This window comes from Triticum urartu, chromosome 6A (genome assembly GCF_056163025.1).
Source record: "Triticum urartu cultivar PI428250 chromosome 6A, HENAU_Tu73, whole genome shotgun sequence".
NCBI lineage: Eukaryota > Viridiplantae > Streptophyta > Magnoliopsida > Poales > Poaceae > Triticum > Triticum urartu.
Window position 1 is genome coordinate 602828028 of NC_141878.1, and position 26273 is coordinate 602854300.

The window sequence follows — 26273 nt, forward strand, 5'->3', positions numbered from 1 at the left end:
TACAGCTAGTGGCATCGCACCGCAACCTTATCTCCCCTGTCCCTTGCCCCCACCCTCTCCACCGCCCCTCCCCCAACCAATCTTGCCCACACCGCAGATGCCTCCTCCGTGCCAAACGACGGTGACAGGGACGCCGGCGCCCTAACCCGCGTCTCCTTCCACCTCCCCCAGCTCGTCTTCTCGCCGGCCGCTTTGGAGGAGCCTCCTTTCGCGCGCCACCGTGGTCGGGCTGCGGCGACCACCAGAGGTCCACCGCCGGCTGGAGCTCCCTCCTTCTCCACTACGAGGCACCAGCAGAGGGGGGCGACTCCTCCTTCCATCCCTAGCTACGGCGTCCAACCTCTAACGCCGATTGATCCCCTCCAAAAGTAGCATCTTCTTCTTCCTCTGGTTCTTCTTCTTCTTCCCCGGATCTGATATTCTGATGCGTGTGTGTGTTCGCGTGGTTGTGTGCAGGTAGTTGAAGGAAGGGGGCGGGCAATGGAGAAGCTGCAAGGTGTGGGCCTGAAGCCATGGATGGATGTGTTTGGTATGAGGATAGCGGACGGCGAGGAGGCACCGAACCGAGCGGCGGGCAAGGACGAAGTGAAGCTGCGCGCACCGTCGTCCTATCCTTCCTCCGCCTGCTGTTACTGGAAGCAAGCGCAGTACCATCTCAACTCATCCACGAGGTGAGCTCTCGTCCGCGTGCCCGCAAGATGCTTGTGTTTATGCCCGTATCGTTTCTCTGTTCACCGACACCCCCACAGCATCCTACAGCTTCTGCCCACCTACAATCCTCATTGTTTGTTTAGTGCTCACTAACCCACATTGAACGATTCCAGTCGATGAATGAATGCATCTGGTCCAGCAAGAGGGGAGGGCAGAGCAGAGCAGGGCATCCAATGCTTTTCTTTCCCATATACTTTTACCTGCTTCAATTACTCCCTCCGTCCGGGTTTATTAGGCCTCTCAGCATCACAAGCATGTCCCTTTTTATAAGGCCTCGCTTTGGAAAAGTGCATGCATGCAGCCATTTTATTGGTTGCATTGAAAGTCATTGTTGTTGTGCTAAGGCTAGAAAATTAATACACTTCATGCATGCTTTTTCATTGGCTGCATGCATGTGAGAGAGTGCATTGAGAGTAGAATGAAAGAATTAATGTGAGCAAATTACTATGTGTCTTGATCTAAGAAAAGTTGTCTTTAGGCCTAATAAACCCGGATAGAGGAAGTACTAGCATACGTATGATCATCATTAGAGGCTAATCTCCTTTTTGCCGGGTCAGTGGATGCTAATCATAGTTTAAGACTTTGGTCGGTCAAGTCAAGCAAAACTAGTACGTACGTAGTGACACGTGATTCATCGGTCAAGTCAAGCAAGACACAACTACACTCACTCCAAGTGACTCTGCTCTCCCCGTCCGGCGCTCACATCCCCCACCTGCTGCTCAGCCTCGCCGGCCGGCAACGCAGAATTTCGTCCTGCACTATATTTCTTGCTCAATTGTTGTTAGTGCTTAGGTTGTACTAGTAGCAGCAGCATAAGTACAAGAAGGGTTTCAGATTTCTCACTTGTGCAAAGAATAAGTTCAGTCAATCTAATATTCATACTTACATTGTAAATCCCTATGTACTTTTAGTGAATTCCCTTTGTAATGGTAGTGTTTGCAATGTAAAATTTCAGTGTAAGATAGACTAATAAAAGACTGAAACTACAGTCCAAATCATTGTTACTTAACTGAAAATATTTAGACTGAAAATATGCACTGTAATTTAATGTGCACTTTTGCCCAGTAATGTGTATTCCTTCTCTTTTTGGTTGCCTGAATTTAAAGTGGTTTTGGGCTGTAATTTTCAGTAATGTGTCACTTCTAGTTTACCTGAATATTTTTGTATTCTTATCAGTTTTGTGCCCCATTCTAAAGAAGTTCAGTAAATGTGTACGTCCCATTCTGTAAATACAATATTTTACAAACCATTTAGATACAACAACCTGATCTTTGTTTTCTTTTTCACAAGAAGCTATTTTTGGCTTACATGAAGGGATGCATGCTCTTCATCTTGCAGGTATGACTCATTCTCACATTCTTACTTCGCCTTTGTTTCCTTCAGCTTCTCGATCTTGAAATTTTAAGATAAATTGCAAGTACTCAGTATCATGTTCTTAAGCAAAGCTACTGTTTTTTGCTTGAATTACAGTGTTTTGTCTGACCTATGTATAGTGTCAATGAAAATCTAAATTTCAAGATGGAGATATATTTTTTGGTGGCATCTTAAATCACAGTAATTTACAACCAAGATAGGTTTACAATGTCTTTTTGATAGCAACTATAATGCATAGCTACAGATTTTGTCGAATACACATATGTATTTTGTATGCATGACAAATACTGGGGTCAAATAGAATAACAAGTAAATCATTCATGTTGTCTTCATATTTACTTGAAGGACTGCATGTTCTTCATCTTTGTATGCCCCATGGATTTGCTTGTAAGCTTCAGTAGTGTTATCTATCTAGTCTGATTTACACTACTAGGAAAAGGGCTATAGATGGAATTGACACTAATGGCGCACCAGACATGTGGTGCGTCATTACTATATACTAATGGCGCATCATGTGTTGGTACGCCATTAGTGTGGAAGACACTAATGGCGCATCAGGCACACTGTGCGCCACTAGTAACAAAATGTTTTTTTTTTCATTTTTTCAAACATACTAATGGCGCATCCGGACAGAGTGCGCCATCAGTAGTTAGAACTATTAATGGAGGCACCAGCCATAGAGTGCGCCACTACTGTATTTTTTTTTACTTTTTTGCAAAAGTACTAATGGCGCACCGTTGCATAGTGCGCCGTTACTAGTTTAAACTAGTAATGGCGCACTGTTCCACGGTGCGCCATTAGTATAAAAATTATTTTTTTATTTTTTTGCAAAACTAGTAATGGCGCATGTCTGTGTGGTGCGCCATTAATATGTTGGGTTACTAATGGCGCATGTCTGTGTGGTGCGCCATTAGTAACCTGGGACTAGCTAGATATTTTTGAACAGCAACACCTACACACTCACTTTCCCCACTTCATTCCCCCCCACCTCCTTCTCTAAGCTTGTCGGCTGCCTCCTCCTCACCTCATTTGCACCATAGAGTCATCAAAATTAAGTGTTGAAATTACCTTTTTTTTGATAGGTAAGTAAGGGGAAAGCTATCTTCATATTGTAGATCTACTTTTTTTCTCCCTAGCTCGCTCCAACAACGTGCATATGCACTTTTTGTGGCCTAGCTAGATCTATGTATGTTTGTGGTGTTGCATATGTTTGTGGTGTTGCATATATGTTTGTGTTTGCAGGTACCGGTATTTGAAATGCAATAGTTGCCAATATTTTGCCGGAATGTTGATTCATTTTCGTTTCGGCGAGAATTTTGGCACTATGCATTCTTTTTGGTCCTATTTTTAGGGAAAGTCATGCCAAATTTTTTCTTGATTCTAAAATATCGTTTTGCTCTACCCCGCAGGCGACCATGGTCCGCACGATGACTGAAGGCATCGTGAATAGGTTTTTGAGCTCCGCGAAGGCCGAGATGTTTCAAAAGAACGAGACGGAGATAAGATGTCCGTGTCGAAGATGCAAGCTGAAGAGCCTTATTACGGACCAGGATTCCGGGCAGGTGCGGGACCACCTGCTCTTGCGTGGTTTCATGGATAGCTATCGGTGGCAAGGTGATGAAGATGACTATGAAGTCTTCCATGGGGGCCGGGAAAGAAATGAGGAAGGGCAGCAAGACAACCACCGTGGCTCGGGCGGGCGAGAAGACGAAGAATCTCCAGGACATGATCACGACGGTGATGCTGTACACAGTCATCATGTAGAAGATGTCGGACATGATGACGAGGAAGATGCCGGAGCAGACGAAGGGCATGATCATGAAGATCAAGATGCCGGAGGAGCAGACGACGATGGACCATCGATGGGCTGGGTGCAGGACCCTCATATTCAAGAGCTGCTTCTCAAGCAGACGGATAACGCAAGAGCTGCCGCTCGAGAGAAAGCCAAGCTGGATCAACTGGAGATAGACGCGGTTACTCCATTGTATGAAGGATGCAGACCCGAGGATATCCGCCTGAAAGTAACGCTCATGGCTTTGGAGATGAAGGTAAAACACAAAATGACTGACGCATGCTTCAACAAGAACATGTCATTCTGGCACGAACGTCTTCCCAAGGGGAACAAGTGCCCGACCAGTTTCGAGGAGGCGAAGAAAGTCGTGTGTCCTCTGGATTTACCGCACGTGAAATACCATGTGTGCATGAACAATTGCATCATTTATCGGGGCGAGCACGCGGAGTCTACCATATGTCCGATGTGCAGCGTCACTCGATACAAGAAGAGGAAGAAAGCTCCTCAAAAAGTGGTGTGGTACTTTCCGATCACTCCTCGCCTGCAGCGGTATTTCGCGGACCCTAAGGTAGCAAAGCTCCTGCGTTGGCACGCGGATAGGGAGGAGAAGAAGCGAGAAGATGACGCAAATGATCCGGAGATAGATAAAAAAGACAAGATGCTGAGTCACCCTAAGGATGCGAGCCAGTGGCAAGCGTTGAACTTCGAAGACCCAGAATTTGGGAATGATCCAAGGAACATCGTGCTGGGCGTGAGCACCGATGGAGTCAATCCGTTTGGCAGCCAGAGAAGCACACATAGCACCTGGCCTGTGTTTGTGTGGATGTACAACCTTCCCCCCTGGTTGTGCATGAAGAGGAAGTACATTCACATGAGTATGCTAATTGAAGGACCGAAACAACCAAGGAACGACATCAATCTGTATCTGGGGCTGCTGAAAGAGGAGCTTGACACGCTGTGGAAAACGCCAGCCAATACGTGGGACGCCGCAGAGAAAGAATATTTCTCTATGAGAGCCGCGCTGCTCACGACGGTGCACGACTATCTCGGTTACGGATATCTCGCGGGGCAGGTGGTCCACGGATTTTCTGGATGCGTCAGGTGCATGGATGACACAACGTATCGCCAGCTAGATAGAGATCCCGGGTCTTCGAAAACTGTGTTCATGGGACATCGAAGGTGGCTTCGCGACGATAACCCATGGAGGAAACGCAAGGATCTGTTCGATGGTGAAACCGAACTCCGAAGACGCCCGCGTACGAGGAGCGGCGAGGAAATAGACGGGCTGTTGAAAAATTGGAAAGATTGCCCACTGCCGGGAAAGAAGCAAAAGGCGCCAGAGCCGGGAAAGAAGCGAAAGGCGCCAGAGCCGCTGCTGAAGGTATGGAAAACGAGGTATGTTTTCTGGGACTTGCCGTACTGGAAGATCCACCGTGTGCCTCACAGCCTTGATGCCATGCATATCACGAAGAACGTGTGCGAAAGTCTACTTGGTACCTTGCTCAACATGCCAAAGAGGACCAAAGATGGGCCGAAAGCAAGGGCAGACTTGAAATCAATGGGCATCAGGCAGGAGCTTCACGCTAATGATGATGATGATGATGATGATGATGATGAGGCGAAGCAGGACACAGAAAGTCGTTGCAAAGGCAAAAAGGCCAAGAAGACCGGAAATGACTACCCTCCCGCGTGCGTCACTCTATGTCAGGAGGAGATCAAGAAGTTTTTCACCTGCCTCGTAGGAGTAAAACTTCCTTACGGTTACGCGGGGAAGATAAGCAGATACCTAGACCCAGCAAAGCAGAAGATCAGCGGGATGAAGTCTCACGACTGTCACGTGCTGATGACGCAGATACTTCCAGTTACAATCCGTGGGATCATGGACGCGCACGTCCGTGAAATGCTATTTGGCCTATGCAACTTTTCCGACGTCATCTCTCGGAAGTTGGTTGACGTGAGGCAACTCAGAAGGCTACAGGAAGAGATCGTGGTGATACTATGCGAGCTTGAGATGTACTTCCCGCCCGCATTCTTCGACGTTATGGTGCATCTGCTGGTCCATATCGTGGAGGATATCATCCAACTCGGGCCGACGTTCCTACACAGCATGATGCCGTTCGAAAGGATGAATGGTGTTATCAAAGGATACATTCGCAACATGTCACGTCTAGAGGGAAGTATGGCCAGGGGCTTTCTGACCGAAGAGTGCATCTCCTACTGCACGAATTATTTAGGCATCGAGAACCCTGTTGGTCTGCCCGTCAACAGGCACCTCGGCAGGCTCGCTGGATGGGGTCACTGTGAGGGTCGCCGCGAAATGCATGTCGACTTCGAGGGTCGACTCGCCGACTTTGAAAGAGCAAACCTAGTCACGCTACAACACATAGACGTGGTCGATCCTTGGGTGGTAGAGCACAAAACCTTTATTGAGAAGACGTACAATGATGGAGGCCAACAGAGGACGGACGGAGATATAATCAAAGAGCACAACTCATGTTTCATGTGTTGTTTCAAGCAGAAGCTTCTGTCGTACGCTTTACATGAGGATTCTTCCGCGGAAGAACAACTCATATTCGCCTTGTCACAGGGCGCCGAGCACAACCTGATGACCTATGAGGCGTACGATATCAACGGCTACACATTCTACACCGAGGACAAGGACATGAAGAGCGATGGTTATCAGAACTCCGGGGTAACGATGGAATCCTACACCGGTAACGACAAGGACAGATACTACGGAAGGATCGAGGAGATCTGGGAGCTGAGCTACGCTGGAGAGAAGGTCCCGATGTTCCGTGTCAGATGGGCCAAGAGCGTCCTAAAAGAAGACCGGTATTTCACCACCATGGTTATACCCGAAGCCAAATCCAAGACCGCGGGCGCAAACGTCACCGTGAAAAATGAGCCATGGGTACTGGCTTCCCAAGTGGACCAATGCTTCTTCATTACCGACCCGTCAAAGCCCAGTCGTGTTGTCGTGAGGAGAGGCAAAAGGAAGATCATCGGAATGGATGGAGTAGCCAATGAGCAAGACTTCGACAAGTACGGCGACCCAAAGATCGAACATGACGACGACGATGAAGTAGTAGTAGCATACACCGCAAGAAGAAGCAGGACCACCCTACCTAAAGGACGTCCGTTCCACAGAAGAAGATTACGAACAGATAACTAGTTAAGATCGACTGTATTTAAATCGTAGTCTTCATTTCTCGGTTGTATTTCATGGGCACTTTCTGATATTATGAATATTTTTAAATTTTATGGGCACTTTTTGAATTCATGAATATTTTTCCAAATTTGATGATATTTTTTCATATTCAATATGATAAAATATTGAATATTCATGAGGACACTCGATCTCGATCCCCTTCCATCTCGATCGCTATCCCCCTTCATCTCGATTTCGATGCCCCTTCATCTCGATCGCTATCCCCCTCCATCTCGATCTCGATCCCACCCGCACCCTCTCCCGCTAGCTCCACCGCCGCTGACGACCCACCGCACCCTCCCCCGCTCCATCGCCGCCGACGAGCACCCCCCGCACCCTCCCCCGCTCCACCATCGCCGACGAGCACCCCCCGCACCCTCCCCCGCTCCACCATCGCCGACGAGCACCCCCCGCACCCTTCCCCGCTCCACCGCCGCCGACGAGCACCCCCCATTTCATATTCATATTCATTTTTAAAAAAATAATAATAAAAAGTGTAGACTACAATTGTTGTTAAACAACAATTATTACTGTTTTTATAAAAAATATTACTGTTTCATATTCATATTCATTTTCTAAAAAATTATTACATGCAACAAAAAATAAAAATAAATTACTTATGGCGCACCTCTGGCTGGTGCGCCATTGCTATTTATAAAAAAAAAGATTAGTAATGGCGCACCTCTGCCTGGTGCGCCATTGCTATGTAAAAAAATTACTAAAGGCGCACCGACCGCGGGTGCGCCATTAGTACGCTCCCCCCCCTAGCTAATTCCTCCCTCTCCCTCTCGCCATATCCCCTTCGTCCCTCTCCCTCGCCAGATCCACCCGCGCGCTGCCCCGACGCCGCCGCCCGGACCCTCGCCGAACTCCACCCCCGCCGTCCGCGCGCCCCCACCACCGCCGCCCCCGCGCCCCCACCACCGCAGCTCCCCCGTGCCGCCGCCCCCGCGCCCCCCACCACAGCAGCTCCCTCGCGCCCCGAGCCCGAGGAGGAGGACCAGGAGGAGGAGGAGACAACGACCGCCTCTACCTCAGCTCAGCCAGGCCACGCGACGCCGAGCCGAGCGCCGCCTCCCTCGCCGTCCCCCCTCCGCCCGCGCCCGCGCACTCGACATCCTCCCGCCCAAGCCCCTCCGCCCGCGCCCGCACCCCCGACGTCTTCCTCCATTCCTCCATCCCCTTCCCCGGGTGATTCCTCCCTTCTCCTCCACCCCTCCCCTGCAAACCCTAGGGCCACCTAGAGCTAGTAGCTAGATTGACAGTGATAGTTAGGAAGGATGGATCATGCCTTGATCGAGGGCAAACATTTTTTGGGGATTTGGTTTCCTTGGCCTTTCTTTACCTTGTCGTCAAGATCGGCATGGCACTCATGAATGCGGGCATAATTGGGTAGCTACTCTCTGTAGCTTCGTGTATTGTAGCTGGATTAGCCATGCTCTCCTTGTCTTTAGCTGAAACCGGGGTAGAGTTGTTGCTGCCTATGGACACTTTGGTGCCCTGATGCTTTGCAAAAGCGAGTGAAATGGGTTCGTGATGGGGATTGTCTGAGTGGATATAGCATGATACTGTCGCCATTTGTCGTATCAGAATCTTCAGATCATCTACTAGTACTGTAATACGGAGTACTAATTATCATTAGCATGCCCATCATGGGTATCCGTAGCCCTGTTTACAGAACATCCCCAGATTTCCAGGGTACAACAGATTACTATAGTGAAATTTTCAAATGAAAAACTCTGCGGTAAAACCATGACATTTAGTGACGGCAGCAGATTTTGAGTTACTGTACCATAACATAATTTTGACTGTTCAATACATGATTAATCCTAGATGTTACTGAATTTTTCTCAACATATTAAAATTGTCATGCTACTGAATGTTATAGAAATGCCAGGGAACACAGAAATACTAGGGCACACAACATTTAGAGTACTCTGAAATTCAGTTCTGAAAAATATCGAGCTAGGTACAGAAGTGTAGGTACAGAAGTCTAGTAACATTTTCACTTCATATATGTGTTGTCAGTGTCAAAAATCATTACTGTAAATGTTCATGCATAGTTTGGACAGAATTATGTTAGTTTTGTTTTGTAACTAGAAGACCAAAGTGTTAGGAATTCTGTCCAAACTGTAGTTTTCAGTATTTCTGTCCAAACTGAAAACTTCTAAAAAGACCATGTGTTTTTTGGTCAAAATCTGCATGTAAAACTGAAATAATCAGTCATAAAGAATATCCTCAAGACCATGTGTTTCTTGGATTTCTGTAATGATGATGGAACATTATAAAGCATTGTACTCCAGTGTGTATGAAGGATACAAAAAATTTAGCAACTTCTCTGATTTTATAAAGTTGTTCTTATATGGGTGATACTTCACTTGTTTTTAGGCTAGTGCAGTGTGTTGCTTCTTCTGTATGGGCCAACTATGTGACAAATAAATTGTTCCTTCTTCTGAATTTGACAAGTAATGACTTGCAAAGATGATGATCATCTTGCTAGTTTGCTGGGTTTTGTCTCCGACCATTGTGTCGTGATGAATTTGCAGGTACCCCGAGAGGCCCTTGAGTTTGCCGGAATGTCGATTAACTTCTGTTCCGGCAAATTTGGGTACTCCATATGTCCTATTTTCAGCAGAGGTCATGCTGAAATTTTCCATGAATTTAGCATGACTTTGCTAAAATAGGACATATGGGGTACTTGCGACTAATGCATGGGCCGAGGTGATTAGGCCCAACTTAGAATTCTCCTTAGTATTGATAAACCCTAGATGATAAACCCAACATAGGTGGTAATAGAGCCAAGTGATTAGTGCCAAGTGATTAGGCCCAACCTGGGGTGCCTCGGCATCGATAAACCCTAAATGATGAAAACTTAACTTGGCTTCTACAGGGTGCCTCGGTGTCGATGAGAACCTAAATGATGTACGCTTAGGCTTTTAGGGTGCCTCGGCGTCGACAAACCCTAAATGATAAAAGCTTAGCTTTTAGGATGCCTCGGTGTCGACAAACCCTAAATGATGAGACCATGATCTTGTTCCTTGACAATAACCAACTTTTTGACCAAACTTTTTTCCTATTTAGCGCGAAACATGGCCCACAACAATGAGGCCGGCGGTTCGGGCGGCAAGCAATTCTGGGAGTTGTCCCAGGAGTTGGAGGAAGAACCTCACCGCTATGAGGACGCCGCGGAAGAGACTGATCCTGACTACACAACCCCTAGTGGCATCGGGGATGACACCATTGATGATGGCGCCGCGGATGCCACCGCTGATGATGGCGGCGCATGCACAGATGGCAGCCAACCGAAGAGGCAATGGAAGGACCGGCGCCCGACCGTGCTCGGCACCGTCAGGGAGGAATTTACTGAAGTGAACTCCGACGGGCATCCGACGGCGCCCAAACACGTAGTCAAGGGGTACTCGGTTCAGCTCGGGTGCATTCTCCGGAGCACCGCCTCGATCAACACCGAGAACCTAAGGCATAAGGACCGAGGGAATTTGCGCGGCCTCCTCTTCATGAAGCTGCACGAACGATACAAGTTCCCCGCTGAGTTCGCAAACACACGCCTCTCGGGGAATAAAGTGAACGGTGCCGCCCTCACGACGATGAGCACGGCCATGTCTACTTGGAAAAGCACGGTGAAGGCAATGATTGACAAAGGTGATAGTTATGAGAAGATCAAGGCAAAATATCCTTTGATTAGCGAAGATGACTACAAGGAGTTCAAGATCGAGTGCAAGAGCCCCGCAACCTCCAAATCAAGTCAGTGGGGGAAAGAAATGTGGCAGTTGAACATAGGGGTCCACCAACTCGGTCCCGGCGGTTACAGAGTGGCGGAGCCTATATGGGACAAGGAGGACGCGGAGCGTGTCGAGCAAGGCCCACCGCCCCGTTTCGAGAAATATAGTGACAAGCAGACCAGGAACTTTCTCAGGGCCCGGTACAAGGAGGACCCGGTAACAAAGGAGCTTACCACAGATCCGAAGACCAAGGCGCTTGAGCTTGTTCTGGTAAGGAATACACCCCCGCGTAATTAGCTCCATATGGTTGCATTCTAATTAATCCCCAATATTTCTAAATGGTTCACGGTCCTTCCGCAGGACAAAGAAAGCAGTAGCGCGGGGTCGTCTCAGAGCTCCCCTTTCGACACCCCTTTGAATAGGGCGTTGAACGTAATGAAAAACAAGGATAAGCTCAGTAAGCCAACGTCAGTTGGTCGTGTGGCCGGCAAAGGCTTGTCCACAAAATGGTCGTCATACTATACCGCTGGTGGCCGAAAGGAGAAAAAGACCAGCTCGGAAAGCCAGTCGCGCGAGGTTGAAGCACTCAAGGCGCAAGTGGCGCGGATTCCGGAGATGGTCCAAGAGCAAGTGCAACAACAACTAGGATCGACGCTCACCGGCATTATGCCTACCTTGATTCATGGGATAACGACGTGGATTGCGGGTGGCCAACAGGGGCCGCCCCCGATTCCCAGCTTCATGGCCAACAACTCGCACAACGCGCAGGCGGCGCCATTGGTGTCTCCGGCGGCGGCGGTATTGGTGTCTACGGCGGCGACGGTATTGGTGTCTACGGCGGCGCCGCCATTGGTGTCTCCGGCGGCGGCGGTATTGGTGTCTCCGATGCCGGCATTGGACCTTAATGCACCTGGGTGTACGCCGGCCGGCACCTCGCCAGCAAGCGGCCCCTCCGTCAGTTGCATGCCCACCGTTGGCGGTGCCTCAACATTAGCCGAGCTCGACGGCATCACGGTAACTAAGCCTCTCGGCCGAGGACTTCATCTCCTTGCCTTTGACTGGGCATCCCTGACGCCCTACATGTTTTCGCAGGGCGCCGCCGACGTTCCTTGCACTCTCCTGCACTTCGTGGGCGGCGAGTTGGTCAATGTCGCCAAGGGCAGAATCATTCAACCGGGCAACCCCGTATTCCACGGTAATCCGATGCCACCCACAATGTATAGGGTTGAAGTGGTTCGGGTGCTGCCAGGCTGCGACGAGCTGTTACCTCCGATTCGACCCGTTGGGGCCGACGAAGAAGATGAGATGACCCTCAGCGCCCGCGTAAGCTGGCCCCTGCTTTGCCTGAAGAGCCAGATTCGTTTGGGGGCGGGGGACACCACCCCACAGACAAGACCGCCAGTCGTGCCGGCGCCAAGCCATGGCAAGAACGCCGCAACGCTATCGGACATGCCGGACATCCCTATGGCACAGGATCCAGACATGCATATGGCACAGGATCCGAACGAGGACGACAACGATGATGGTACATTTACCAACGTCGATAAGTACTTTGCCGAACATGGGTACGGTGACGAGTTCTATGGGCCTCCTTCTCAAGAACCCAAACAAGACGACCGCGATCTAGCTGGTATGGCAGAGAAACCCAATTGCAACAGGCGTCGTCTGGCATTCAGTTCTTAGGAGACGCCTCCAGCTGCCACCTTCACCGAGCCTCAGATGGTGGAGGTGCCAAATATTATCAGCCCCAACACGCTCAAGAAGGCGGTCTATGAGCAGAACTCGGTCCCATTACAGCAGATCAAGAAGAAGGGCCGGAAACGGTAGACTAAAAAGGGCGCCGGTGCGAGCCAGCCGGCACCGAGTACGATCCGTGCTCAGGACGGGCCACCTTCACCTAAGGATATCTCGAGGAGGGTGCATGTGGCGGGTAGGGCAATGCTACCGACAAATATGCTCAATGCTGCAACCGGTGCTATGCGGAGTCTGCACGATAGTGTTCTTTCTTTGGAGAAGCGGCGTCTCAGAGAGAATGATGTGGCATACCCGGTTTTCGTGGCCAAGGTGCCAGAGGGCAAGGGCTTTGTGGATGGCGACATCGGGGGTACGATCGTCCTGCGGTTTGATGACATCTTTGCTATGTTTAACCTTCATCCGCTGCACTACACCTTCGTTCGGCTGTTTTCGCTGAGTATGGAGATGCGGATCATTAGAGACAAGACCCCGGACATCGTGATCGTTGACCCTTTCTACATGCGTGCCAAGCTCTTGAGCAGCGTTGGGGACCGCCAAGTCGCGAGCTCACACCTCGAAGACGTCATTCTGGCAAACCCAGATAAGGATAACTTCCTTGTGGCTTACTTTCCCGAGTAAGTTATCCCTTAACCGCCCCGTAACATATGATTTCTTAGATTTCGATTGTTCTTTTTTTTCTAACATTCCGTGTCCTGTGCAGTGACACACATTGCACACTCATCCACCTAAGCCCGAAATATTCCATGGCCACGTATTTCGACCTGAACCGTAACTCCAAGATAGACTACACAAATATCAAGAAAGTTCTTGATGATGTTCTCCCCGGCTACGCCAAATCTGGAGGCACCTTCACCAGGGCAGTTCGTAAGTACGGCAAGCACGTGTGAAAGGATCGATATGGTTGACTAGAGGGGGGTGAATAGGCAACTAACAATTTTTAGCTTTTCTTTAACAATTTAAACTTTGCATCAAAGTAGGTTGTCTAGATATGCAACTAGGTGAGTGTCGACGTTCTGGGAACGGGGGTCCCCAGACCTGCCTGCCTGCGGCCTGTGGCGTGGCTCAAATGGGGGCCCAGCGCGGCCCATCTTCGTCAACACAAGACTCAAGACCCTCGCGAGGGGCCAAGCCTCGCGAGGCGGACGACACGGCGCATCCTCAGGCGCAGCCTCATCAGGCTGACTCGCGAGGAGGCGGATAGTTCAAGGCGGGGTACCTCGCGAGGTGCCCATGACGTGAGCCATGACGACTCGGGGCGCCAGGCGGGTGCCAGCGCGCGCAGCGTCCTTCTTTCCTCTTTGGTGCAAAGGGGACAAGCGCAGCCGCAGAGTACCGAGGCATCAGGCAAAGGTTGCCACTTCGGTGCAACGAGACCAAGACCAGGCGGACCACGAGACGGAGGTCACCATGGAGCCCAGCGCGGCGTCATCACCAGAGCCTTTGGAAGACAAAGACCAACTTTAGTCAGGATAAGTGTACTCGCTGTCCCCCTTTAAATTAGCCCGCCATTGTTGGCTCCCTTCCCGCTCAATATTTGGGAAGAGGACCAGGGCCTCTATAAATAGGACTAGCCACCCACGTAGCAAGGGGTTCGAGGATCATCTCATTGGAGAGGGAGAGAGAGAGAGAAAGGTGACCGAACTCCTCCTAGCAGTTCATCACCCCAGCCAAGAACAGACCCTTGCGAGGCGGTTCTTCCTTGTATTGTTCATCATCGCCAGCCCCAAGAGGCCATCCACCAACCACACACTGGAGTAGGGTATTACACCACAACGGTGGCCCGAACCAGTATAAATCTTGTGTCTCTTGTGCATTTCTTTTTGTAGTTTAGATCCTTGGGAGACGGAGAGGTTGAAGGCGTGATCTCCGCGCGCACCCCAGTGTTCGAACCTTAAGGGTCTGCCGGAACCCACGAAATCCGACATTTGGCGCGCCAGGTAGGGGTGCGCCGGAATTCGTCTCCCACCACTCCGCTCTCCTCCGACCGTCGCATCCATGTCTGACGCTCGTCGGGCCCGCGCCGAGCGCCGGGCCGCCATCGCTTCTCACGTCGCCCAGACGGCCCCCGTCGGCGGGTGTCCTCGTCGTTCCCCGTCGCTCGCCGTCAACGCCGCCACCGGCCCGGCGGGGGGCGAGCAGCAAGCATCGTCTCAGCACCCGTCCGTGCGGCAAGATGGCCGCACCGCTACTCCATCGCTCGCACCAGCTGGATCTTCGTCCCGCGCGTTCCGCGCACCCTTGGAGGCTCGAGCTGCGCTCATCGCGGCAAATGAGCTCCTGCGCTACCGCCCCGTCAACGACGTCTACGAGGAGTGGCTCGACCGCGTCGCTGAGCTCGTCCGCGCCGCAGGGGGCTCTCCTGCGCCATCTGCCCCGCGCGGGCAATAAAGCTCCGGGGGCGTACCAGCCGCCTCCTCTCCAAGAAGACGCCATGGCTCCAAGGCGCGTGGCCCCTGGGCGGGACCCGCTCTGCCAGGTGCCAGCGCAGCGAGAACGGAGCTGCCAAGAAGTCCCTCGCCCGCAAGGAGCTGCCCGGGCGCTCCCTGCTCCAGCTCCGGCACGTCAAGACCGCGCTCTGCTCCTAGCTGCAGCGCGTGGGGACCCTCAAGACCAAGCTCTCCACCAACCGAAGCCTTTCGTGGCCACCGCGGGCTGCCGCGCCTACACCACCGAGCTGTGCAGCGTCGCGTGGCCCGGCAAGTTCAAGCCGGACCTGCCCCCTCGCTACGACGGCATGACTGATCCCACAGAGTTCCTCCAGCTCTATGAGCTGGGCATCGAGGCTGCCAACGGGGATGAGAAGGTCATGGCGAACTAGTTCCCCATGGCACTCAAGGAAGGAGCTCGCACTTGGCTCATGAATCTGGCTCCAGGCACGATCTCCTCCTGGGACCAGATGCGCACCCGCTTCATCGCCAACTTCCAAGGTACTCGCGACCGGACACCCGCCGTAAGCGACATGCGCCGCATCAAGCAACAACCCAGAGAGACCCTGCAAAAGTACATCCAGCGCTTCAACAGCGCGCGCCTCAAGATTCCCAAGGTGTCCGAGGAGGCCATCATCTCGGCCTTCTCCGATGGCGTGCGCGGCGTCAAGATGAAGGAGGAGCTGGCGATGCATGAAGACCTCTGCACCTCCCTGGAGCTGTTCAACTTGGCGAACAAGTGCGCCAGGGCTGAGGAGGGACGTCTCTCCCTCCTCGAGCTGCTTGCCGCAGACCCAGAAGAGAAGAAGCCCAAGGCCAAGGACATGAAGCGCAAGGGGGCTGCCGTACTCGCAGCCGAACCAGACACCAAGCGGGGCAAGGATCTGCCCAACTCCTCCAGAGGCAGCCGGTACTGCGTGTACCACGACCTCCACACCCACAACACCAACGAATGTCAAGAGCTCCGCGCCATGCGAGAAGGAAGGATCGGCCGTCGCCCCGACCGTGCTGACCGGGGCTACGGCCGAGGAGGAGGAAGAAACCCAGGGCGCTGGGAAGATCGCGACCCGCGCCAGGGGTGGCGCGACCAACCTCGCGAGGACCGCTGGCGGGACCTGCCTCGCGAGGGGGACTGGAGGGATCAGCCTCGTGAGGATCGCCCTCATGGCAACGCAGGCCTACCTCCGCTGCCGCCTCCGCCAAGAAGGAACGAAGACCGCCACCAAGACGAGGGGGCTGGGGGCTTCCAAGAGCCGCGCGCAATCGCCTGCATCCTGGGCGGAGCTCAAGCCCCAGCCTCCCAACGTATCTTCAAGCAGTTTGCCCGCGAGGTGAATGCAGTTCTCCCCATGCTCGAAGCAACGCGCCCCCTCAAGTGGTCGGCGTGCGCCATCACGTTCAGCTCAACAGACCAGCTCAAGTGCTCGGCCACGGCCGGAGTCCTCTTGATGCTTTGCTCCCCAGTCATCAGCAACGTGCTGGTCACCAAGACCCTCATCGATGGAGGGGCAGGGCTCAACGTCCTGTCCGTGGAAACATTCAACAACCTCCAAGTGCCCTACGACCAGCTTCAGCCAACCAGGCCTTTCTCCGGAGTCACCGGCGGTTCCACAGTCCCGATCGGGCAGGTCCGCCTCCCTGTCACCTTCGGGGCCCGCAGCAACTACCGCACCGAGCTCATCGACTTCGACGTCGCCAACATCCACCTGCCGTACAACGCCATCCTCGGGTATCCAGCGCTGGCCAAGTTCATGGCCGTGACTCACCACGGCTACAACGTCCTCAAGATGCCAGGAAGTGGCGGCGTCATCACGGTGCCCTGTGAAGAGAAGGATGCAGTGTGTTCCCTGGAGCGAGCCTTTCAGGCCGCGTCACTAGAAGACCCAGATCGTGGAAGAAGGAGGCTTCCTGAGACCACCCCCAAGAAGAAGAAGATGTCGCCAGGCTCAGCCCCTCGGGAGGCAGGCCCCTCAGGGCCCGTGTCTGCCTGGGAGGACCCTCCTTCGACCACATAGGAAAGCGCGCCCGGCGCCCTCCTCAGGCAGGGCTCGGGGGCTCTCACCTGGAGGGCCACCGACCTAGCCAGGGTCACTAGGGAGGCGCTTGGGCACCATGTGGAGGCGTGCTTCGAAGCACGTTTCCCTCGAGAAGGAGCCAGGCAAGGAAGGCCAGACCAGCAGGAGTTCGTCAACAAGGCCATTCAAGAACTAAAGGGGTCAAGGATCATGAGAGGTTGCGGTCGTCCACCAGCTGTGGCCCCACATCCAGGCGAGGATGGTGGGCTGCGTGCCTGCGTCAACGAACCAGGGCTCAATCGGATCGTCACAACGGAGCGCCTCTAGCCCTCGCAAGCGGGGCGCTGCGGAGGTCCACCCCACAGTTGTGTTCGCATGCCTTACTGTTGGGTTTCATAGTAATTTCAAAAAATTTCCTACGCACACGCAAGATCATGTGATGCATAGCAACGAGGGGGAGAGTGTTGTCTACGTACCCAACGCAGACCGACTGCGGAAGCGCTGACACGACGTAGAGGAAGTAGTCGTACGTCTTCACGATCCAACCGATCAAGCACCGAAACTACGGCACCTCCGAGTTCGAGCACACGTTCAGCTCGATGACGATCCCCGGACTCCGATCCAGCAAAGTGTCGGGGAAGAGTTCCGTCAGCACGACAGCGTGGTGACGATCTTGATGTACTACAGCAGCAGGGCTTCGCCTAAACTCCGCTACAGTATTATCGAGGAATATGGTGGCAGGGGGCACCGCACACGGCTAAGGAATAGATCACGTGGATCAACTTGTGTGTCTAGAGGTGCCCCCTGCCTCCGTATATAAAGGAGTAGAGGGGGGAGGCTGGCCGGCCAAGGAGGAGGGCGCAGGAGAGTCCTACTCCCTTTGGGAGTAGGATTCCCCCCCCCCCAATCCTAGTCGGAATAGGATTCGCGGAGGGGGAAAAGAGGAGGAGGGGGCCGGCCACCTCTCCTAGTCCTAATAGGACTAGGGGAAGGGGGAGGCGCGCAGCCCATCTAGGGCAGCCCCTTCTCTTTTCCACTAAGGCCCACTATGGCCCATATAGCTCCCGGGGGGTTCCGGTAACCCTCCCGGTATTCCGGTAAAATCCTGATTTCACCCGGAACACTTCCGATATCCAAACATAGGCTTCCAATATATCAATCGTTATGTCTCGACCATTTCGAGACTCCTCGTCATGTCCATGATCACATCCGGGACTCCGAACAACATTCGGTACATCAAAATGCATAAACTCATAATATAACTATCATCGTAACCTTAAGCGTGCGGACCCTACGGGTTCGAGAACAATGTAGACATGACCGAGACATGTTTCCGGTCAATAACCAATAGCGGGACCTGGATGCCCATATTGGCTCCTACATATTCTACGAAGATCTTTATCGGTCAGACCGCATAACAACATACGTTGTTCCCTTTGTCATCGGTATGTTACTTGCCCGAGATTTGATCGTCGGTATCCAATACCTAGTTCAATCTCGTTACCGGCAAGTCTCTTTACTCGTTCCGTAATACATCATCTCACAACTAACATATTAGTTGTAATGCTTGCAAGGCTTATGTGATGTGTATTACCGAGAGGGCCCAGAGATACCTCTCCGACAATCGGAGTGACAAATCCTAATCTCGAAATACGCCAACCCAACATCTATCTTTGGAGACACCTGTAATGCTCCTTTATAATCACCCAGTTACGTTGTGACGTTTGGTAGCACCCAAAGTGTTCCTCCGGCAAACGGGAGTTGCATAATCTCATAGTCATAGGAACATGTATAAGTCATGAAGAAAGCAATAGCAACATACTAAACGATCGGGTGCTAAGCTAATGGAATGGGTCATGTCAATCAGATCATTCAACTAATGATGTGACCTCGTTAATCAAATAACAACTCACTGTTCATGGTCAGGAAACATAACCATCTTTGATTAACGAGCTAGTCAAGTAGAGGCATACTAGTGACACTTTGTTTGTCTATGTATTCACACATGTATTATGTTTCCGGTTAATACAATTCTAGCATGAATAATAAACATTTATCATGATTATAAGGAAATAAATAATAACTTTATTATTGCCTCTAGGGCATATTTCCTTCACTTACGGCATGCCGAGCATGGCCGTGGCGTACCAGCGCCTCATGAGGGGCATCATGGAGGCTCAGGAAGACAGGCATTCCGCGGCCCTGGCGGAGATGAAGACAGCTCGCGAGGAGTCACCAGTGCCTCCGGAGCCTCCCGGGGCCCCGGGGACTGGGGGCTCGTGAGGATCGGCTTCCGCAACTCACCGAGCCTGCTGCACCAACGCCACTTCGCCGACGACATCCTCAGGTGACATCTTCCAAGCCTCATTCCCAGCTGGGAGCACCCTCCCAGGGTTGCATCACTCCCAGGCCGCGTGGGTCCGTCCCTGCGGCATGTATCTGCTTTTATCTTTCGGTCAATTAACTTGCTCTGTTGGGGGCGCCCCTCGGGCTGAATCATCCCCAAGCTGCTGGGGCTAGGCCCAGCGGCATGTATCTCCCTCGCGTTTATTTCCAACTATGCATTCGCCTATCACGCTTGATTGCTTGATGCCCGTTCGCGGCAACCCTTCTTTTCCATGTCGACTACTTGCACGTTAAAGGAGGGGTGCCTGAGCATCGCGACTCAGGGCTCTTACTGGCTCTCCAGCCCTCACCCTCTGGCCTTGTCCACGGCATCGCGACCTGGCATATCAGCGACGGCTGAGACAAGCTCGAGGGCCGGGACCCGAGGACGTAGAGTACCGGCATCTAACCAAATTTTGCAGGGACACATCTCAAGATACGGCCCAGTGCCGGGCGCAACCCGCCTAGAGGTAGGGCCTCGTGAGTCCCGCGCTGGCTCACGGGTGCCCTGATACACCTCACCTGCTCCAACCAGCAAGCTCTTGAGTGACTAACGAGCGACTAATGGCTGCTGTGGCAACCCCATCTTCTTTCTGTGATGACTCTGCAGGATCCTTGGAGGGAACTGCGCAAGCCAAGGCCCTCACGAGGTTCCCTTCGCCCTCGCCCGCGCGAACCGCTTGCATGTTAAAGGGGGGGTGCCTGAGCATCGCGACTCAGGGCTCTTACTGGCTCTCCAGCCCTCACCCTCTGGCCTTGTCCACGGCATCGCGACCTGGCATACCAGCGACGGCTGAGATAAGCTCGAGGGCCGGGACCCGAGGACGTAGAGCATAAAGGGGAGCAGAGGCAAGGGAGAAGGGGCTTGCGAGGACCTTGCCGAGCGATTCCGCTCCTGCCTAAGCGCGGACCCGACGGCGCACCAGGAACAATCCCTGACTCTCAAGATAAGTCATCATCCAAAGCACTGGATACCATGGCACTACCCCCGCACCTAAAGCAATTCCGTACTAGTGACGTTGCTTCCCTTTCTCACCAAGCGACGGCTTCTTGGGCGCCAAAGGGGACCCCTGAGCATCGCGACTCAAGGGCTCTTACCGGACCCCGGGTTGCTCACCTCCTGGCCTTGACCACGGCATCGCGACCTGGCATACCAGCGACGGCTGACGCCGCCTTGGGACTGGGTCCTGTCGACGCAGAGCACCAAGCCCTCGCGAGGTTCGAAAGGGAGGACCGAGCTACGACGGAATCAGCGACTCGCACAGATCCATGGCAAAAGGTCATATATATTAACAAACGGGGCTACAGACACCTTACAAGCCCCTACGGGGCGCATTTTGATTCCTCGTAGGGAACGAATCCTAAGGATGCTAACTACACGAGCTCCAGCAGAAGATGCCATCATCAATAGTGGGCCGTCAGGCGCCGGCGCCAACTCCATCCAGATCAGGGTCGGCGACGGCTTGGCGAGCCCGCCCTGCTCCGGGAGCGGCGCCGACTCGGGGGCTCGTAGCTGTCGTCGCTCGTCTCCGGAGTCGCGAAGATTTCGCTGGAGTCGCTGGACCCTCCGGCGCTTCCGCCCAGGGAGCGATCGACGGGCCTAGCCCTCACCAGGGCGAGGTCCTGGCCACCTCTCCCGCGGCAGCACTCCACCCAGCGCCCGTTCGCGTCGAAGACCTTGAGGAACATCACCGCAGCGCCGTCGTACTCCAGGTGGACCGCGAAGATGCCCCTTTCCCTGCAGACCCGGGCGATCTCTCTCCAGCCGCGGGACATGAAGACCTCGCCCGGGGCGGCGACCACGACCTCTGCCTCGGTCGCGAGGGTGCTGCAGTCGGCGTGCTGCAGCCAGAGCTCCAGGGGCCCTCCAGGAGGAACGATGGAGGCGAAGAAGGGAGGCAGACGGATCCAGGACTGGAGAGGAATGGCGACGTGGAGCACGCCCTCCTGGGAGGAGCCCTCGGCATGGACTCCGGGAGGAACCACCCACGCCTTCATGACCCGACGACGCCGACGACGGCACCGACCGCGGGGATCGGCATCGACACCTTCGGGGCCCTCGACGTGGGCATACAAGGGGAGCGGGAACCCCGGCGGAGCCCGCTCGCCCCAGGGCCTCGCCACCGCCTGACGATCCTCCTCGTCCCGGCTGCAAAGGGCGAGCCGCTTCTTCGGCGGGAGAGGGTCTGGCCCCTCTCGAGGAGCCTTTCCCTTCTCCGCTGTAGAGAACCGGCGAATTGGAGCCATCACACCAAGACGGAGCAAGAACTAAGGCGGAGGAGGGAGCAAGAAGAGATGGACTGGAAGGGCACGCGCGGTGCCGTACTTATAGCCGGCGAAGGCCAACCGCCGGCCTCCACGATCACAGGTAATCATAACAGGTTCTGCATGCAGGGACTTGTCCAACTCGCGCGACCACCTAGGCGTCGTGGGGAAGTGGAGACGCCCACGTCCCATCAACCGCCACGCGGCGCCCAAGGCCGCAGGCTGTTAGGGCCCGCGGCGCTTCGCCCTTGCCCTTTCGCCTCTCGGCACGGCCAAGTCCAGGCGTGCCTTGGGCCCGGGGGCTACTGTCGGCGTTCTGGGAACGAGGGTCGCCAGACCTGCCTGCCTGCGGCCTGCGGCGTCGCTCAAATGGGGGCCCAGCGCGGCCCATCTTCGTCAACACAAGACTCAAGACCCTCGCGAGGAGCCAAGCCTCGCGAGGTGGACGACACGGCGCATCCTCAGGCGCAGCCTCATCAGGCTGGCTCGCGAGGAGGCGGAGAGTTCAAGGCGGGGTACCTCGCGAGGTGCCCATGACGTGAGCCATGACGACTCGGGGCGCCAGGCGGGTGCCAGCGCGCGCAGCGTCCTTCTTTCCTCTTTGGTGCAAAGGGGACAAGCGCAGCCGCGGAGTACCGAGGCATCAGGCAAAGGTTGCCACTTCGGTGCAACGAGACCAAGACCAGGCGGACCACGAGACGAAGGTCACCATGGAGCCCAGCGCGGCGTCATCACCAGAGCCTTTGGCAGACAAAGACCAACTTTAGTCAGGATAAGTGTACTCGCTGTCCCCCTTTAAATTAGCCCGCCATTGTTGGCTCCCTTCCCGCTCAATATTTGGGAAGAGGACCAGGGCCTTTATAAATAGGACTAACCACCCACGTAGCAAGGGGTTCGAGGATCATCTCGTTGGAGAGGGAGAGAGAGAGAAAGGTGACCGAACTCCTCCTAGCAGTTCATCACCCCAGCCAAGAACAGACCCTCGCGAGGCGGTTCTTCCTTCTATTGTTCATCATCGCCAGCCCCAAGAGGCAATCCACCAACCACACACTGGAGTAGGGTATTACACCACAACGGTGGCCCGAACCAGTATAAATCTTGTGTCTCTTGTGCATTTCTTTTTGTAGTTTAGATCCTTGGGAGACGGAGAGGTTGAAGGCGTGATCTCCGCGCGCACCCAGTGTTCGAACCTTAAGGGTCTGCCGGAACCCACGAAATTCGACAGTGAGCAACCTATATGATGCAACAAGGATAGGAACACAAGCAAGCAAGAGATATGAAACAAATAAGCTTGCTCAAATAAAGGCACGAGATAACCAAGAGTGGAGACGGTGGAGACGAGGATGTGTTGCCGAAGTTCCTTCCCTTTGAGAGGAAGTACGTCTCCGTTGGAGCGGTGTGGAGGCACAATGCTCCCCAAGAAGCCACTAGGGCCACCGTATTCTCCTCACGCCCTCACACAATGCGAGATGTCGTGATTCCACTATTGGTGCCCTTGAAGGCGGCGACCGAACCTTTACAAACAAGGTTGGGGCTCTCTCCACAACTTAATTGGAGGCTCCCAACAAAACCACGAAGCTTCACCACAATGGAATATGGCTCCGAGGTGACCTCAACCGTCTAGGGTGCTCAAACACCCAAGAGTAACAAAATCCACACAAGAAAGTATGGGGGAAGCAAATATTCTTTGGTGGAAGTGTAGATCTAGGTCTCCTCCTTCAATCCCTAGCAAATCAACAAGTTTGAGTGGCTAGAGAGAGAGATCGGGCAAGAGAGCTTGAAGTGCATTAATGGTGGAGTGAGAGAGGTCAAAGGTGAGAGTGGTAGGTGGGAGAAACACTCTTATATAGTAACCCTAAAAATCCAGTCGTCACTACAACAAAATCGAGATACTGTGACGAAAATCCTTGTGACGATGGTGAAGGACGTCACCGTAAGGTCTAATGTGTGAAGTTTTCGTAGGTTGCATCACCGATTACCTCAAATCAGTGACGATAAACGTCACTGCGTTGCCTTGGCCCTTTAGCACACTTGCCTGCCAATTTTTGTGTCGATTTGATATTTTGCATGACGAACTTGCTAGTCACCGAATACTACGAATGTGTGACGATCGTTTTTTTTGGCAAGTAATGTCTAGCGGTGGGACCTACCCTAGTTTTTCGAAAAGGCTACTAAGCGGCGCCGGCGCGGCGTGGAGAGGCAGGATGATCATAGGCGAGGCAGGACACATATCAGTTCTGGCTAGTTGTTGCCAGTTCCACGTATGTGCCTCCACTCCCATGTACTCACCTCACGCAGATCCATTTGGCCAACATATCGCATGACATGATACAACACCCTCGCATAGCACCGGCTGCCACGATCGCACCTCCGTCTCTCCCTTAGACATCCGCTTTTCCTCCGCAGGCATTACAATTGCTCGTCGGCGACCGTGACAACGTCGCTGGTCCCCAATTGGCCACCATGTACAACCTTCAACCTGTATTTTACAATTCTCCAAAAATTCCTGTGAAAGTACCACATCACAATGTTTATGTAAAATTTACATTTTTAAATAATCATTTGCTAATTTTTCGAATTAAATAAATTACATGATATTAAAATGGAAATTAAATTCTGAAAATAAAACATCCGCCCCCAAGAAAAAATTCCCTCCACCCAAACACACTTTCCAGTCCACTTCTCTAATTTTTTTCCCCGCTTCCATCCTATGTCCCCACTCGTCAAAGACCCAGCCAAATTCCCTTCCCTTCCAATTCACCCGCGGAGGGACACCGCTAAAGCCACAACCCACCCCGCATTTTCTTCGTAGATAGATTCATCTGGCTCTCTTCTTCCCCTGATTGCAACGACCGGCGACGACACTTTGGGGGATGTCGCCTGCGCCCAGGCGGCGCTCGGATCCAACGCAACAACTTGCCCCGCGAGCACCCCCTCTTCTCCCTGGATTGCAGCTGCCGCCGATGGGAGAATATTGGAGCAGGCCGCCCCACCGGCCGAGCTGGGATCCACCGCACCGACCATCCCCGTGAGAACCCGGCCCACTTGTCCCCCGATTGAAGCGACCAACGACGTCTCTCTTGGTAATTTCCTCATTCCTCCCTCCTCATCTTGCCAGCCCCTAGTGTTCAAAGAATAGGGTTCATGCATACCACTCCTCATCCTGCCCATCTCGCTAATTAGGATTTTACAAAGTTTGTAATCTGCAATGATTAGGGTTCATTATATTAAGTTCATATTGTACATTCTGATCTTTTATTTAACTTAATTGCGGATGCACCATATTTTCATGGATGTTATTCAGGGTCGCACAAGAGAAATCGGAGTCCATTTGCAAATCAAAATTAGGCCCTATCTATGAAAAAGAAAAATCTTTTTTTTTGCAGTCGATGTAATTTTTCGACAAAAGATTACACCGGTTGACTACACAGGTTCAGAAAAGACTAGTAAATAGTAATTGAGAGAGAGGGGCAGATATAAAGCGCCTAGAGGGATTGATGCATTGTGATTAGAGAGAGATATACAGGGGTTGGGTTGGGTTGGCAAAAAATATTTTCATTAGTTCTTTACTTCTAGTATGTAATGCTTCATTTAAAGCTTTGATTAGAAAAGAATTGGGGGCCCTCCGGTTCTGGAGGCCCTGTTTGGCTTTGCAACAGTGAAAAATATGCGTATATATATAGCATAGTGCATTCTGGTTTTGCAACAGATCCTCAAAAGCATCATACATCAATGTCTTGGCCATCTCAAATTTTCTAGAAGTATTGCATAGGTACAGAGAAGATCAATTCCAGGATTCAGTATAATGGAACACGGAATGGCTTATATTTAGTACAATGGTATATTTTATTTGGATGTATAGTGCAACTGCCAGGCTCCACACATTGGTTTCTTACAAGTCCTAAATTGTGTTTTTGTAAGATTCAGGTATCTACCAAAAGACATCTTTGGTAGTTTCATTAAGTTGTACTTCAGATTTGGACTTGAAACTTCAATTTTCAGATTGAAGGAAGCCACCGCACTGCCGAGCTTGGATCCACCGCATTAACCCGCCTTGACCACCCGGCTCTCTTCTCCACTGCGATGTGTGACATCTCTCGATGATATACTCATCCTACCCTCCTCATCTCTCCACCACTTGATGTTCAATGGTTCGGGTTCATGCATACTACTCCTCATCCTACCCTTCTATGTAATTTGGATTTGCCACAACTTGCTATGGTAAAAAGCCTGAACCTCCTGCCAATTAAGTTTAGTTGATATCCTATTGATAGGTGTGTGTAAAGCTGCACTAGTGAACATGGTTTTGCATTTGTTATAGCCTGCTATTGTAAAAAAGGCCTAAACCTGAATATATGCTACAGCGGTACAGTTAGCAGTTCTGCAAAAGTTCAGTTAGCTATCAGATGCATGGCCTTAGCTGAGATATTTCTTTTGCAGCCATGTGCTTGTATGTCTACTCTCGCATATAAAAGAAAATTATATGTTAACCATCTGATTGTTGTACCCTGCTGTAATGACAAAAACTAGATCCTCTTGGTTGCTGAATAGTGAATGGTGTCATAATCAGATGAACATAAACACATTAACTAAAGTATGCAG

At 52.4% G+C, this 26273-nt stretch overlaps 1 protein-coding gene across 1 annotated transcript; it reads left to right on the top strand.

Moving 5' to 3' along the window:
- Window positions 1-22835, top strand: LOC125515652 (uncharacterized). The gene is made up of 5 exons (XM_087531059.1): window positions 1-368; window positions 457-671; window positions 2002-2049; window positions 3495-4855; window positions 22799-22835. The coding sequence occupies exons 2-5, from the start codon at window positions 513-515 to the stop codon at window positions 22833-22835; spliced, it is 1605 nt and encodes a 534-aa protein (XP_087387185.1). The 5' UTR covers window positions 1-368; window positions 457-512.
- Window positions 22836-26273: the final 3438 nt, after the last annotated feature.

What these genes read in the sequence shown, in the direction of transcription:
- LOC125515652 (XM_087531059.1), top strand. Translation starts at nt 513, where the DNA reads ATGGATGGATGTGTTTGGTATGAGGATAGCGGACGGCGAGGAGGCACC. An exon ending in CATCTCAACTCATCCACGAG is followed by an intron (nt 672 to 2,001) that starts GTGAGCTCTCGT and finishes CTTTTTCACAAG; the next exon opens with AAGCTATTTTTGGCTTACAT. An exon ending in TGGAAAACGCCAGCCAATAC is followed by an intron (nt 4,856 to 22,798) that starts GTGGGACGCCGC and finishes TTCTTTTTGTAG; the next exon opens with TTTAGATCCTTGGGAGACGG.